Raw genomic sequence first — 15,241 nt, 5'->3', positions numbered from 1 at the left:
AACAGTCTGTTGATTAAGTAAATATCATTACTTACGTAGATGTTTATTTTTGGATGTGGCTCTGGGAAAATTAGAATGAAGTGATGAGTCAAGATATCACTTAACGGCAATCCCAGGAAAGCTCAGTATTCTTTCTTAACAATGAGGAAATCCAACTATATTCAGGGTAGCTAAAGGATTTTTCTAGGAGCCTACCCCCAAGTAGTGGAGGGCTTTCTGTTTTTTAATTATCAGGCTTTCCATCTCCAGTCAATTGCATGAGAATGTCTCCTATTTTTCTTTCCTAGGAAACGCAGCATCACATGCAGGAGTCCCTTTAGTGAAGTATCATAGAGCTTATGTTGGAAGGACTAAGGCAAAACAACTGGTTCCTCTGACAGTGAAAGAATGCTGGTTTCTGGGACGCCAGATGCTTCCTTCCTAGGAATATTCCTTTGCAAAGTGCATGCATGCAAAACAGATCTTCTTTCACATGGTTACTAAGAATTTTGCACTTCGTTTTAGGTTGTCACCACTGGGAAGGAACAGCTAGATTTTGAAACAGGACCAAACGTACTTGATTTGCAGATTTATGTGAAGGATGAGGTTGGGGTCACAGACCTGCAAGTCCTGACCGTCCAGGTAACAGATGTGAACGAGCCACCCCAGTTTCAAGGCAACTTGGCGGAAGATAGGATACACCAGGATGTGCACTGCAGCCCAGCCGGTGGCATCAGGGAGGGCCCTGGGGGACAGAGAGAAACAGAAAAAGTAAATAAACAAACAGCTGTTTCCCTGGAAAAGGCAGCTGCTTAATGAGCAGGGAATAAATGAAACGTCCTCCAGCTCAACACTCCCAATCATAACGCAAAGCCCTTCACAGGCAGGGTTTCTCCTGGTCCCCTCCCGGTCCTGGGCAGGAAACTGAAGCTCGGAGAGAGACCGCTAGTGGATCATTGTGGAGGAACCTGGCTGAGCCGCCCCTAGGTTCATCCCTGTGCACCCCAGTCACTGACTGGCTTGTTCATTCTCCCCATGGACTCTCACTCCTTGAGGGCAGTGTGTGTCTGCTACAATAGGGACAATGTAAGGGACCAAAGCACACAGTAACTAACGTCTTACAGGATCTCCTTCCAGCTCATGGCTTTGAGCACCATCTCTATTCTGACAATTTTGAAGTCATTTCAGTCCAGGTTCTGCCCTGAACTGTGGCAGTCGTAACACAAATATCCACCTTTCTCACCCAGCATCTCCACGGATGTTTAACAGACAGCACAAACTTAATGTGCTTCTGAACCAAACTCCTGGCTTCCTCTCCACCCTCCACCCTGCACCCCCACCCAAATCTGCTTCTCCTGTATCTTTCCCATTTTGGTTAGCAGTAACTCCATCCTTCCTGTTGCTTGGACCAAGCCTTGAGTCATCCTTGACTCCTCTCTCTTTCACACTTGACATGAAATCCATTAGGAAATCTTGCCAGCTTCTAAATATACCCAGAACCTGACCCCGCCCTAGTGTCTGCATCACTACCACCATGGTCCAAGCCACTCATCCCATCTCACCAGGATTGTTGCAATGGCTGGCAGCTGGCCTCCCAGCCCCCCTGCCGTCTGTTTTCCATACAGCAGCCAGGGGGATCCTATTAAAACATCAGTTAAATCAAGGCACTCTGCTTAAAACCCTACAAGAAATTCCCGTCTCACTCAAAGGGAGTCTCCTTAAGAACCCATTAAATCTGGCAAGCTGCCTACATTCCTTACCCTCCCACCCCTCCTCCTTTCCCCTTCTTCCCCTCAGTCCCTGTGACCCAGCCTCTGGCCCCCTTACTGACCTGTGAATGCCTCAGACATGACCCTACCTCAGCATTTTGCTTTTGCTGATTCCTCTGCCTCCCCTCCTATCTCCCGGCTCTTCCTCATTTCTTTAAGGCCAGGTGCAGTGGCTCATACCTGTAATCACAGCACTTTGGGAGGCCAAGGTGGTAGTATTACTTAAGGTCAGGAGTTCAAGACCAGCCTGGGCAACAGGGCAAAACCCTATCTCTACAAAAAATACCAGTATTAGCCAGGTGTGGTGGCAGGTACCTGTAGTTCCAGCTACTCAGGAGGCTGAGGTGGGAGATCACTTGAACCCGGGAGGTCGAGGCTGCAGTGAGCTGTGTTTGTGCCACTGTACTCCAACCTGGGTGGCAAAGCAAGACCCTACCTCAAAAAAAAAGAAAAAAAAGAAAAAAAAGAAAAAATATCTTGACAAGTGTCATGCCCTTCCCCACCACAGTGAACCTTCCATAGCCACTTTATTAAAATTGTAACCCAACTCACACTTCCTTCCCCGATATTTCTCATAATGTTTCTCACTAATATACACAGATTTTACTCAATTATTTTGCTATCCATATCTTCCCATGGAAACGGAAGTTGCATGAGAGTAAGGTTCTGTTTTGTGAGCTGCTGTATTCCCAGTGTGTAGATCAGTGTCTGGACATAGCCCTCAGTAGATTTTTTTTTTTTTTTTTTTTTTAAATGAAGCATGAGACTGACAAAAAGTGAGTGAAAGCTCAAGCTCAGATGTAAGGCATCTAGATTTGAATTTTGATTCTATCATGTCCTAGCTAGGACAACTTCATAGCTTCCCCGAGTCTCAGTGTTCTCATTTGAAAAGCACTAATTAGACTAAAAGAATAAATACAATAGCTGCTTTATATTAACAGAACTGTTATGAAGATGAAAATAGAAAATGTATGTTAAGTCCTCAGCATGGTGCCCCCAAAAGAGTGAGTTCTTTTTCTTTTTTTTTTTTTTTGAGACGGAGTCTCGCTGTCGCCCAGGCTGGAGTGCAGTGGCCGGATCTCGGCTCACTGCAAGCTCCGCCTCCCGGGTTCACGCCATTCTCCTGCCTCAGCCTCCCGAGTAGCTGGGACTACAGGCGCCCGACACCACGCCCGGCTAGTTTTTTGTATTTTTAGTAGAGATGGGGTTTCACCGTGTTAGCCAAGATGGTCTTGATCTTCTGACCTCATGATCTGCCCACCTCGGCCTCCCAAAGTGCTGGGATTACAGGCATGAGCCACCGCGCCCGGCCAAGTTACTTTTCATATTGTCCGTCATCGCTCAGACAAAAAAAAATGCCCGAATGAGAGCTTTGTGGCCCCTCGGTCAGTGCTGGTACCGCCTGCTCCTCCCTCCTCCCGCATCACCGTGAAAAACTCTGAAACAGATGAAATCAATTTTTGGTTCCTCCCTTGAGCCTCTGTAGCCCTCCCCTACTTATTCTGTCTATCTCTGTTCCGCTGTAAGGTCCCTCATTTCAGCGGCTCATTTCTGCGGAGCTGCCAAGTGTCCTTCAAGGAGTAACTTAGCACAGTTGAGGAGGGATTTGCACGTTAAAGCGGATTCAGCACATGGGGAGCCTCACACCGGAGGTTCCTACCTGGGTTCACTTTCCAGCTCTCTGCCTCATCACCTCCTCCTTCCCCCAACTCAAAGAGCATCACTCTGGAGCACCTCTCGACAGAGGACATGAATGAAGACTCGGTACCCGCTTGGCCAACCCTAGCACTTTATGAATTCCCCTAAATGGATCCATGCAGGACAGTTGGCCCGTGGTCTTGCTCATGGATTTTTTTATTGCGTTCTTGGCCCCACGATGCCAACGCGCTTGATTCCCTTGGTTGTGTACAGCTGCCCTGATTTTGGAATTCCCCATTTTTGCTTTAATAAGATGTTTCTGATTCCACTTTGGACACTGGTATAGGTCTACACCTCTACATAGTAGAAGGAGCAAACCCTGGATTCATTTACCAGGTTGAGGCCTTTGATCCAGAAGACACAAGCCGAAAAATTCCCCTCAGTGTAAGTGTCCTTATATGGAAGAGGTGGTGTTTGTCCGTGTTAGGTTAGACACAGGAGCCTGCTGTCCTGAGTCTTGGTGGGGTGGGTTTGGGGTAGCAATCGGGGGAATGTGCTGTCCACTTCCAAACCAGTGTATGCGGGATAGTTGGAATGAATAAAGGGGCTCTGGGGCCACTCTAGAGTGGATTTGTGGCTCTGTGTGATCTAGGCCAATTTGTTACCTCTCTAAGCTTCAGTTTCTTCATCTGTAAACCAAGAAGAGTACCAGCACCTATCGCAGTAGAGAAGCTGTGAGTATTACATAGACAATGCATGTAAAACCACTTAGCGCAGTGCCTGGTATATCAAAACTGCTCAATATTTTAAAAATCGAAGCTGATAAAAACCAGCTCTATTTTAAAATCATAAAATGTACACCCCAAATCCAAGCATTTACATACCTTTCTCAAGATAGGAAGCCAAGCTGCTTAGAGCCAAGTTTAAAAAATGAAGAGGCCAGATGCGGCAGCTGGTGCCTGTAATCCCAAGATAGGAGGATGGGTTGAACCCAGGAGTTTGATACTAGCCTGGGCAACATAGTGAGACCTCATCTCTACAAAAAATAAAAAAATTAGCTGGGCATGGTGGTGCGTGCCTGTAATTCCAGCTACTCGGGAGGCTGAGGTGGGAGGATCACTTGAGCCTAGGAATTTGAGACTGCAGTGAGCTATGATCACACCACTACACTCCAGCCTGGGCAATAGAGCAAGGCCCTGTCTCAAAAAAAAAAAAAAAAAAAAAATTAAAGAGTCCACAGAATTCTAGGCTGTAGAGCAGGAGATTGGGTCCTGGGAATTGCCTCATGGTTCAATCTGAGACAGCGAATGTCTCTTCTCTCCCTTCTTAATCAGCTTTCTTAATGTAGCTACTAGTGGGGCAACTGTAACCACCAATCCTCAGGTGAAGCCTCTTAGTTGGTCCCTGGGAGTGGATGCCTCAGCTCCTGGCTCTGCCCACTAACGTGCCCTGTGCACACACTGCAGCTGAGCTGCCCAGATTGGAGAGGAAAAAAAAAAGGCGAATCCCACCCGACTAATCTTGGAGCAGGAAACCCTTCTGCCCACCCTGCCTTACACAGAATACTTGAAATATGACACTCGGGGAATTGGTAACACCAGGAGGCTGTTTCTACTGTTTGTTGTATGATTTGCAGCTTCAATTGGACTACTTTTTCTAACAGGAAGAAATGAGCCTCGGGAATGCTAGGACCAATATATATAGTCTACAGACTCTGAAACAAAGCTGTTATAAAATTGTTGAATACAACTTAAAGTAAGGGAATAGTCTGTTTTTATTAGAAGATGATCTTGTGTAAAAAAAAAAAATCACCCATTCATTCATTAACTCATTCATTCAGAATTCATTCATGTTAATATTTGTATGAATAAATGAATATGCAAACATTTAATGGGTGTCTATGTGTTAAGAGAAATCCTAGGTGTTTGAAATGCATACTTCTTAACATCCTTCTCATACTAGTTAGGAGTATGTTTGTCTGCAAATAACAAAACTTAACCATGGGAGTGTACATGGGAACTTTTTTTCTTCTCTACTAAGTCTAGACGCAGGCAGGCAGTTCAGTACTGGTGCAGCTGCTACCATCAGGAGCCTGGGCTCTTCCTATGCTTCTGTTTTTCTAACCAGAGCATGTTTGTTGGCACTGTCCTCTTTTTCTCACCTCATGATTGCGAGATGGCTGCTGCACCTCCAGGATTTACTTCTGAGTTCCATGCAGGAAGAAGAAAGAAGCAAGCAGGGAGGGATACAGGGTAGAGAAGACAGGCCCAATCTGTCCCTTTTTTTTGTCAGGAAAACAAAAACTCTTGGAAGCCCTACCCAGAGGACTTCTGCTACATCTCACTGGCCAGAACTGTGCCCTATGGCCACTTTTGCTTACTGGTGACCCAGGATTCTGGATGGAGATAAGGTCAGAAACCCAAAGTATAGCACCTCACTTACATATTTAGTTGATTTCAACATTTACAAAGAACTCTCTGTGTGCCAGGCATCCTATTAGAGACTTTGGAAACAGAGTTGAGTAGGACACATTGACCTCAGGAAGTGTAAACTGAATGGCAGAGATTTATGCGTGGGGGAGAAGGAATAGCTTTTCCTCCCTTGTCAAAAATTTTATGGCTGACACTCCTATAACAAAGGAGAGATTAACAAGAAGAGAAAAGTGTAACAAATTTATTTAACCAAAGTTTTACATGACATGGGAGGCTTCATAAATGAAGACCCAAAGACTCCCAGGGAAAACTATTTTTATGCTGAAGTTCGATGAAGAATGGGCAGTCGTGTAGAATCGTAACTGGACTAAAAGGGGTATGACCTAAAGGTAATAAACTGAGGGAACTTAGCAAGGCCCTGTTTGTTCAGATTCTTCTTGGTCTCTGGTTGTAGGGTCTGGAATCCTCTAGAATCAGGTTCTTATGACCTTCTTTTAGGGGTGGTAGGTCAGAGAATTCCTTTATGATCGTGCTTCAGGGGAGAAAGTCGGGAGAAAGTGGGCTTCTTGCTTCTGAGGTTTTTTTCAATTGCCAAGACGCCATATTTTGGGGTATCATGTTCTGATTTCTGACACATGCATACACTAATTATAATTCAGTATGACAATTACTGTAAAGTTTGTATAGGATCCAGTGGGGGCAAATTGGAAAGAATTTCAGTTGTGAAGACAAATATATATTTGTTTTTAAATCTCCACTTTAAATGTATCTCTCCAAATTATGCAGACAGAATAAGGTCATGGCCCCTTTAAAAACACCTCATCGATCAGGCAGTTACCCTTTCAGAGGAAGGAAAGCTGCCCAGGTGGGAAGCAACTGCAGCAGGTGTTGCTCCCTTCAGAAAAAAAAATGTGGTGCCATCAAAAGCGTTCTGAGAGCAGCTGCAGGGGCTTGTGGCTTCTGCAGTGAGTTGAGGAGTTGTTTGGGGAGGGGGTACTCAGAGTTGCAGCAGAAATTGTTAATGAAATATTTAACACCTGTGCTGGAACTAACAGCTGTACAGAAAGTCAACAGCCAGCCTGCAGGAGCGGTGGACATAATCTGGAAGAAAACTTTCTCAGATTAGAAAAAGGTAGTAACAGTTTAGGACATAACATATTATGGCCTTTGTACTTAGACGTTTTATTCTGGGCGCTTGGGGGTACTAAGTAGAAGCAAATGACATAGTTAACTTCGTAAAAGTAGAAGGGAGGTGGGTTAATTTGCTACTGACCAACTTGTGCTTCCCAACCTTGCCTGTAAATTGAAACCACTGGGAGAACTTCAAAGAACACAGATGTCTAAATCCCACCTAGTGAAAGTCTGATGTGATTGGACTTGGATATGGCTTGGGCATCAGGACTATAAAGCCCCCAGGGAATCTAATGCATGGCCAGGGTTAAGGACTGCTGGTTTGTGACATCATCTCCCCAAATTTCCAAGTCCCACTCCTGGAGTTTTCGAGTCTGAGTCTGCATTTCTGCATTGTCTGAGAACAATTTTGCATATTTGGCAAATATCTGAGGCAATTATTCTGGTGAAAAAGGCTGGGAACATTGGTTTGTTTATTTTGAGAGAGGGTCTCACCTCTATCACCCAGGCTAGAGTACACTGGTGCAATCACGGCTCACTGCAGCTTCAACTTTCCTGGCTCAGGTGATCCTTCCACCTCAGCCTTCCAAGTAGCTGGGACTACAGGTGCCCGCCATCATGCCCAGCTAATTTTTGTATTTTTTGTAGATAAGGTTTCGCTGTGTTGCCCAGGCTGGTCTAAAACTCTTGGGGTCAAGCCATCCACCTACCTTGGCCTCCCAAAGTGCTAGGATTACAGATGTGAGCCACCACACCCAATGGAAACACTGGTTTTAAAGTGTTTTGCAGGCTTTAGAAGTGTGTTCAGGCATTAGAACATACTTAGGCTGATTTTAAAAATGCAGATTCCTGGACATTGCATGAGAATGCTGAGTTTGAATGCAAACCTCCCCGGTGATTCTGATGTACCATGTACTTCGAGAACCACTGGACTGAACGAACAGGGACAGACTTTAACAACACACCAAAGCACATGCCTGAAGTGACTAGGCTTGGTTTGTGTCTGTCATCTTAACCTGGTGGGGTCTACGAGTCACCCTGCTGGTGGCAGCAACTAGAGAATGAATAATGGATTTTTAACAATAGCTATAGGATGCATTTTGAAACCTCAACCCCTTTAAAATGACAAATCTTACAACTCTTCTCCAGCTTAATAAAATGAAACTGTATCACAGTAAATGTAAAATAGGTACTAATCTGGAAGCCACTTGTATTTGCTCCCTTCTTTTTAGTGAAATTTAAAAGGCATGTGCTGGTACATTGTTTGGACCAACACTGTTCGATATTGCACCGGCTCTGTCCAATGAAGCTATACCGTGAGCCGGAAATGAGTGCTGCATATGTAATTTTAAATGTTCTAGTAGCCACATTGAAAGTAAAACAAAATAAGTGAAATTAATTTTAATAGCTTATTTAGCTCAGTATATTCAAAATATTTCAACATAGTCAACATAAAATGATTAATGAGATATTTTGCATTTTTTTTCCCCATACTCAGTGTTCAAATTCATGTGCATTTTACACTTACAGATCATCTAAGTGCAGACCAGCCACATTTTAATGCTCATAGTCACACGTACATGAGGGTAGTGGCTAATGCATTGGCCGGGCACAGGCTTAGATCTAGCATTGGTTACCCCTCCCTGGGTACCTTCTGTGCTGTGGTGGGCATGCGGGTAGAGCTTGGAGGTATGCATTAATAATGGGCTCAGAACGTGAGAAGGATGATCTGCATGTGAATAATTATATTTACTGGCATTTCTTCTTTGGGTACTCCCCCACCTCTTCTCCACTCCCTGAAGGAGGCTCTTTGAGACCACCCTCCTCCCATCAACTCCCACACTCTCTGCTTCCCCCTCTGCTTGGAAATGGCCACCGTGACTGCAGAAGAGCCTCCTTGGAGACTCCCAGGATGTTAATCAATCTCTCAGCTGGAGGCAAAATGATCTAGTGCAGCAATTTCTCCATTAAGGGGCTTTCTCTTGGCCTTTCCATTGAAGAAGGGCTTTTGCATAAAATGCAATGTGCTTTGTCTCCACCAGGGCAGACAAAGGATTAAATTAAAAGAGCAATAACCTAGCTACTACCTGGACTTTTGGGAGGGCAGCAGGGGCCCTTGTTCTCTTTCTATTTTCATCTTGCTCATGGCTCTAGGAAGTGGCAGCCGGTTGTGAGTTTTTGTTTTCCTGTGAATGAAGTGGTCATCATATGCCAAACCTGGCCCTGTCAAGGGTCCTAGCTGGATGGGATCTTTCAGGTCTATTGAGCAGTACTTTATTTCTGGATGAGGGAGGGAACTGAGGGGCCAGGTAACTCCAGTGAGAACCCAGGTCTCCTGACCCAACTCCCTTCTACTCTGTTCTGGCAAGTTCTGTCACTGGCTTCCCACCCCATTCTTTTCTGAGTGACAGCATCCCTGTCCCCACCGTACACCCCCACCTGCCCCACTCATTCAGCTGCCCTGGTGTCTGCCTGCCAACTCAGGAGTCACCACCTGAAGTCTTAGCAAAAGGCGTTCCTCATTCTACTCCAGGTTCTTGTTAAAATGCTCATAAAAGGAAAAAGCAATGGTATTGGACAATTCCCACTCCAAATATGTGGTCACTGCTGGCTGTTTGTATGTTGAGAGAGACACTCTCAAATAGATGGGAATCATTGTTATTAAGATTAGCAAAGCCTGAATCTTGCAGCACAGAACCCAGGCCGATTATGGAAAAAGAATGACAGAGTGTGAGGGCATAGGATCTGCAGCTTTATCGGTGAAGGATTACATTAATAACAGCGTTTTGCATTTGTCATCGTGTCTCTTCTTAAAAACATTCAAGTACTTGCCTGTAACCCACTTAGCTCATCCTCAGAACAATGAACCACAAGCAGGAGCCACGTTAAGGGCTTGCAGTGGGTAGTTTTTTTTAACGGTAGTCTTTTTCTTCTAGGCACTCTTCCCTCCTTCCTCTTCCACGTCCCACCTCTGAGCTGAGACAAGGGTGGAATAGGAGAAAACAAAGAGAGGAATTGAGGCTTTTACAAAATATTCAGCTTCCATTGAAAAATATAGGAATGTGGCAACATGTTTGTAACTTGCCACAGTCCTGAGTGCTCTGGCCCTCTGGGGTGGGTTTGGGGCCATGTACTCAGTGGCTTGTGGAGCCATTGACACTCCCTGGATGTGGGCAGAATAAGGGTCTTTCCCTCTGGAAACTCGGCCTGCGGTGGCCTGGTAGTTGACTCCTCTATTGTATAAAAGACAAGAGGCTGAATTCTTGTTTGTTTCTACTGCAGGCCTGAAAGCAACTGATGGCTGCAAAATGGCACAGGTTGAATCATTGGCCTGTGACTCCGACTGCAGTGGGGAAGTGAGCCTGGAGGTGGCATTCCCCTGTTACCCCAGGGAGCCTGACATTTCTGGAAACTGGGCCAGCTCCCTCCCACCTTCCTTTCTCCCTACACCAAGGCACGATCAAGGGTGAATGGGACAGGAAGGATGGGCTTCTTGTCTTCCAAACTAAAGCTTTTGTGTCTGAGAGCAAACCTAGCTGCAAAGGGGCTGCAAATAGAGAAACCTGGGGTGGTGGTAAAGAAATATTCCCAGCAGGAAAACCAGAGAGCTTGTCTGACAAGCATTTGTTAACTGAATTGATCTGATTACTCAGGACTTTTCTTAGCCAGGACTGGGGGCAGCGAGGGGCTGCAGTTGCTTTTCATTCCATTTAATTTCTGTTTTCCAAGAATGAATATCAAGGGAGCAGCTTTGATTAAACAAGCCTTTAAAAAGGGGGAGAAAATGCCAGGTTTTACAGAGAGCCTTGCTGAGTTGCTGGCAAATGGCCACATGACACAATATTTTTAGTCTTTGGATATTATCTCCTTTCTAAGTACAAAACTGCTATTCCCATTAACACAGCTCTTAGGTTCAGAGAAAAAAGAAATTAGCCTGGTGTTAAAAAGAAAAAAAATATCAAGATTCCAGGAAATCACCCTCTTAATCGAAATTAAAAAGAAAATTCTCGTGTGCCTAGTTCTACAGTTCTCCACATCCTTTTTATCTGCTGCTGTTTTTCTTTTTTCCTTTCTTTCCTTTCTGCATGAGTTGTTGAGACTGTGGGCCCAACTGGAGAAGATTTTATAGCCAAGTCTAGCGTTATCACATTCAAATAGATTTTTAAAAAATGTTTTGCAGGATGGTTTTTTTGTTGTTGCTTTTTTTAAGATTCTCTAAGGTGGGAATGTTGATCTTACTTAGATGGGAAATGAACAAGAAGAAAACCCCAATATTTAACATCGAACAAATATTTATTGAGCATCTATTATATGCTAGTCACTGAGGATATAGGAGTGAATAAAATGAAGCCCTTTCCCTCATGGATCCCTTCTAAGGGGACAGCAGTAGTTAACATTTATTGAGAGCTTGCTATGCGCCAGGCGTTGTTCTAGCACTTTATATGATAAGCCATGAGGCATGCCCTGGTATTATTACTCTTTGTAGGCATTCACATGGCTAGAAAGTGATGAACCAGGATTCACATCCAGATATTCTGGCTCCAGAGTTACCAAACTTAATTTACTACCCTAATTTGTGACTCTTGTATTACAGATGAGTCTAAAAGTCCTTCTGAGTTCCCATCATATCCTGTATGTATCCCCTTTGGAGCACCTCCCCAAACCTTTGTTCCCTCGGTTGACCATAAGATTTTGGAGCGTAGGGCCTATCTGTCTTCTCTGTATCCCAAGACCTTATCATGCTTGGGACCAACCAGAATTGGAGACCCAGCTCCTGGAGCATTTCAAAACACATGTGGAAGGACACTCTGATTCAGATACATGTAGTAAATCTCCTCCCCAACCCACGAGTCTCTAAAACCCAGTTGTTCTATCATATGTAGCTTCAGGCTCTGATTTATGGATATGCGAGGCTTCTCCGTAGGGAAGCCTCTGCTCAAAGACACAGGACGGCTCTGTGTGTGGGCAGCTGCAGGCCTAGGCAATTGCTGCCAGGCCATGAGCTGGCATATTAATGGGGAGCTTGGGATTTAAACCCCACATCTGGGAGTACTGCCAAGGTACTTGCACAATTTGTGGGGCTGGAAGAAGGGTGCTCTGTGGCATCACCCAAATATTTCCCCTTAAAAATGAGCAGAAAACACCTAAATGATCAGCAAGAATGACTTAGTAAAATAAACCCCTGTAGTAGGATGCTGTGCCATCGTTAACTAACCAGCCTGTAAAATAAGACTTAAGAATAGGTGTAAATGCTCAAGATATAAATGCAAGGAACAGATATTATAATTTTGATGATAACATCATCCAACTATTTATGGAGGGTATACGTTTGCATAGGAAAGAACAGAAGGCTAATCACCAAAATGAGATTTAATAGGTGGCATATTTCATTTATTTTTTATACTTTTCTGTCTGCCTCGGTTTTGCATAAAATATGTTCATAACAACTAGAAAAACATTATTAAATGATAAACAAAAGGAAACATTTAAAAATGGCTTGAAAACCTTATATTGGCCTCAAAGGAGGCCTTTCATCTATCTTCTGTGCACACTCGCTTCTTGTACTGGAAGCTCAGCAGCACTCATAACACAGCAAATCGCTGGGTTGGAAACCTTGGCAGGTGTTTCCTTTGATTCTAGACTTCAGGGGCTGTGGCTGTGGTTGCAAAACCTCCACTGATGATCTGATCCGGAGATCTAAGGCCTTGAGGATAGAACATCCCTCATCCTAGCAGGAAATAATGAAACCTTCTAACCTTAAAGCCCTTTGGAAGAAATGAATATAAACATGTAAGTCTCTAGCGTTGCTGCGATCCGTCATATTTTACGGCATGCATTCTCATTTAATCCTCAATAACATGAAGGAGCAATTGGTTGTATCAGCCCTAAGTTATAGGCAAGAAAGGCACTTGTCCCAGACCTTGTGGTGAGGACCAAAGCTTAAGCCAGACGCAGTGGCTCATGCCTGTAATCCCAGCACTCAGGGAGGCAGAGGCAGGTGGATCACTTGGGCTCAGGAGTTCAAGCCCAGCCTGGGCAACATGGTGAAACCCTGTCTCTACAAAAAATACAAAAAAAATTAGCCAGGTGTGGTGGCATACACCTGTAGTCCCAGCTACTCGTGAGGATGAGATGGGAGTATCGCTTGAGCCTGGGAGACGGAGGCTGCAGTAAGCCATGAAAGCGCCACTGCACTGCAGGCTGGGTGACAGAGCCAGACTCTGTCTCACAAAAAAAAAAAAAAAAGAACTTGGACCGTGAACCCAGCTCTTCTGATCCAGGCTCTTCCCCTGTTTTCTTGACTCCAATGTGGGAGAAACAGAGCAATCTTGATAAGCTGCCATGGGTGGCATAGGCACAGTCCTCCTATGGGCTGGCCCTCAGTGGGCTGTACACATAAACCTGTCTTTTCCTATCAGATCAAGGAGTTCCGGGCAGGGTGTCATCAAGAGAGCTGGGCTGGGAGCCAAGGACTACAAAGACTCTCAACTACCCAGAGATGTAGGAAGGACTTTCCCAATGGCCACATGCCAGGGATTAGATATAAAAACAGCTCTTCTGTATCCCTAAACCAGCTTCTGAGCTATACTGTAAGCCCTGCTACGTTTCATTCTCAGTTCACCTTTGTCCCTTGTTCCTTTAGTCATTTCAATCAGTGATGCTCGTGCATTTTACACCCTGCTATATTGTAAGCTGTTTTTAAGGGTAGTGACAGATCTTACTCATTTTGGTATAGTCCTATTACCTAGTGGGTAGTAGGTGTATTTAAACAGTGTTGGTTAGAGCGAAGGCATAGAATCAAAATCAGAAGTTGTCCAGAAGAAGTGAGAACACAGCGATAGGGATAAGAAGACTGGACTCAGAAGCAGAGCCTGCCTGGACAGGGGCCTTTTACATACTTTCTGTAGTTAGAACAGGATCCACTCACCAGGTTTTCAGGGTGTGGTCAACCAGGGCTCAGACCAACAGAGCCAGAAGTTTCTGGATTCAACAGCAATTAAATTGGATAACTGCTCATTTGAACGGCATCCTGATGCATTGAGAATGTTCCAAGGGCTGAGAATATAAAACAGGAAATGAGCACACACATCTTCTGGGGAAGGGTGGGTAGGTGGGCTGATCTTACCAAATTTTTCCTCTCATTTTTTAGTATTTCCTGATTTCTCCCTCAAAGAGCTTCAGAATGTCTGCTAATGGCACCCTCTTCTCCACAACAGAACTGGACTTTGAAGCAGGACACAGCAGGTAGCCTTGCTACTGACCTTGCTTGAAGTACTGTTGATCTGAGGGTCAAGGAAAACATAAGGAATAGGTCACAGTGCAACCTGAGGGTAGCTGGGTGGGGGCCCTTGAGCAGTCTACAGCCTCATTGTAAGCTCAGATGGTAGTGAACCCCAGAGACGGATGGGCAATTGTCTGGGAGGTCTCTTTTGATCTCCAGAGAACAAGAATGACAGTATGGGAAAGGGTGCCCAAGTACAGGAGTATCATGAGCAGTGCAAGGTCAGATATAACCAGGTTCATGCACACTTGTGTCTTTCCATAAGGTCAGGTTTTTACTGATGCTATTTCTTTTTTTTTTGAGACAGAGTCTGGCTCTGTCGCCCGGGCTGGACTGCAGTGGCGCAATCTCTGCTCACCGCAAGCTCCCGCCTCCTGGGTTCACACCGTTCTCCTACCGCAGCCTCCTGAGTAACTGGTACTACAGGCGCCCGCCACCACACCCAGCTAATTTTTTGTGTTTTTAGTAGATACTGGGTTTCACCTTGTTAGCCAGGATGGTCTCGATCTCCTGACCTCGTGATCCACCCGCCTCGGCCTCCCAAAGTGCTGGGATTACAGGCGTGAGCCACTACGCCCGGCCATTACTGATGCTATTTCAATCCTAAAAGCCATGAGCTACATGGAATTCCCAAGGAGGCAACTCTGCTTAGACTTCTTGCTAACTCAGTAGTCAGAGCACACAGACTCAAGCCACTCCACAGGTCAGTCAATATTGTAAACCATACATAGTATACTTCATCAGCACATAAATGTTATAAATTAAACATTCTACATCAAACAAAGTAACATTTAACATCATGAGAAAAGGGAATAGAAAAAAGAGGTTAATAAACCAGACCAAGGACAGTGATGTCTAAGGTCTGACTCTCCAAGGACAAGGGGAGTGTCTTGGCCACATCCAGATGGTCATCAATGTCTTGCAAGGACGAGTCTTTGATTTGGGCAGATGCTGGGTGCTGATTACAAGTGACAGCAAGACAGGGTCTGTCAAGATGGCCGTGTCAAGCT

At 44.9% G+C, this 15,241-nt stretch overlaps 1 protein-coding gene and 1 long non-coding RNA gene across 2 annotated transcripts in view; one reads left to right on the top strand and one right to left on the bottom strand.

Moving 5' to 3' along the window:
• CDHR3 (cadherin related family member 3) overlaps positions 1-15,241 on the top strand; it is a 64,722-nt gene that overhangs the window by 13,030 nt on the left and 36,451 nt on the right. The window contains 3 exon segments of the mRNA XM_031665853.1: positions 505-668; positions 3,731-3,830; positions 14,100-14,194. Of these exon segments, the coding sequence (XP_031521713.1) occupies positions 505-668; positions 3,731-3,830; positions 14,100-14,194 (359 nt within the window).
• Positions 702-1,862, bottom strand: LOC116274495. The gene is made up of 3 exons (XR_004183180.1): positions 1,838-1,862; positions 1,542-1,618; positions 702-724 (listed from the first exon to the last, which is right to left on the bottom strand). It is a non-coding gene; the product is annotated as an uncharacterized LOC116274495 (long non-coding RNA).

Source organism: Papio anubis, chromosome 4 (genome assembly GCF_008728515.1).
Source record: "Papio anubis isolate 15944 chromosome 4, Panubis1.0, whole genome shotgun sequence".
Classification (NCBI taxonomy): Eukaryota; Metazoa; Chordata; class Mammalia; order Primates; family Cercopithecidae; genus Papio; species Papio anubis.
Note: the sequence above shows the minus strand (reverse complement) of the source record. Positions and strands in the feature narration are given on the sequence as shown.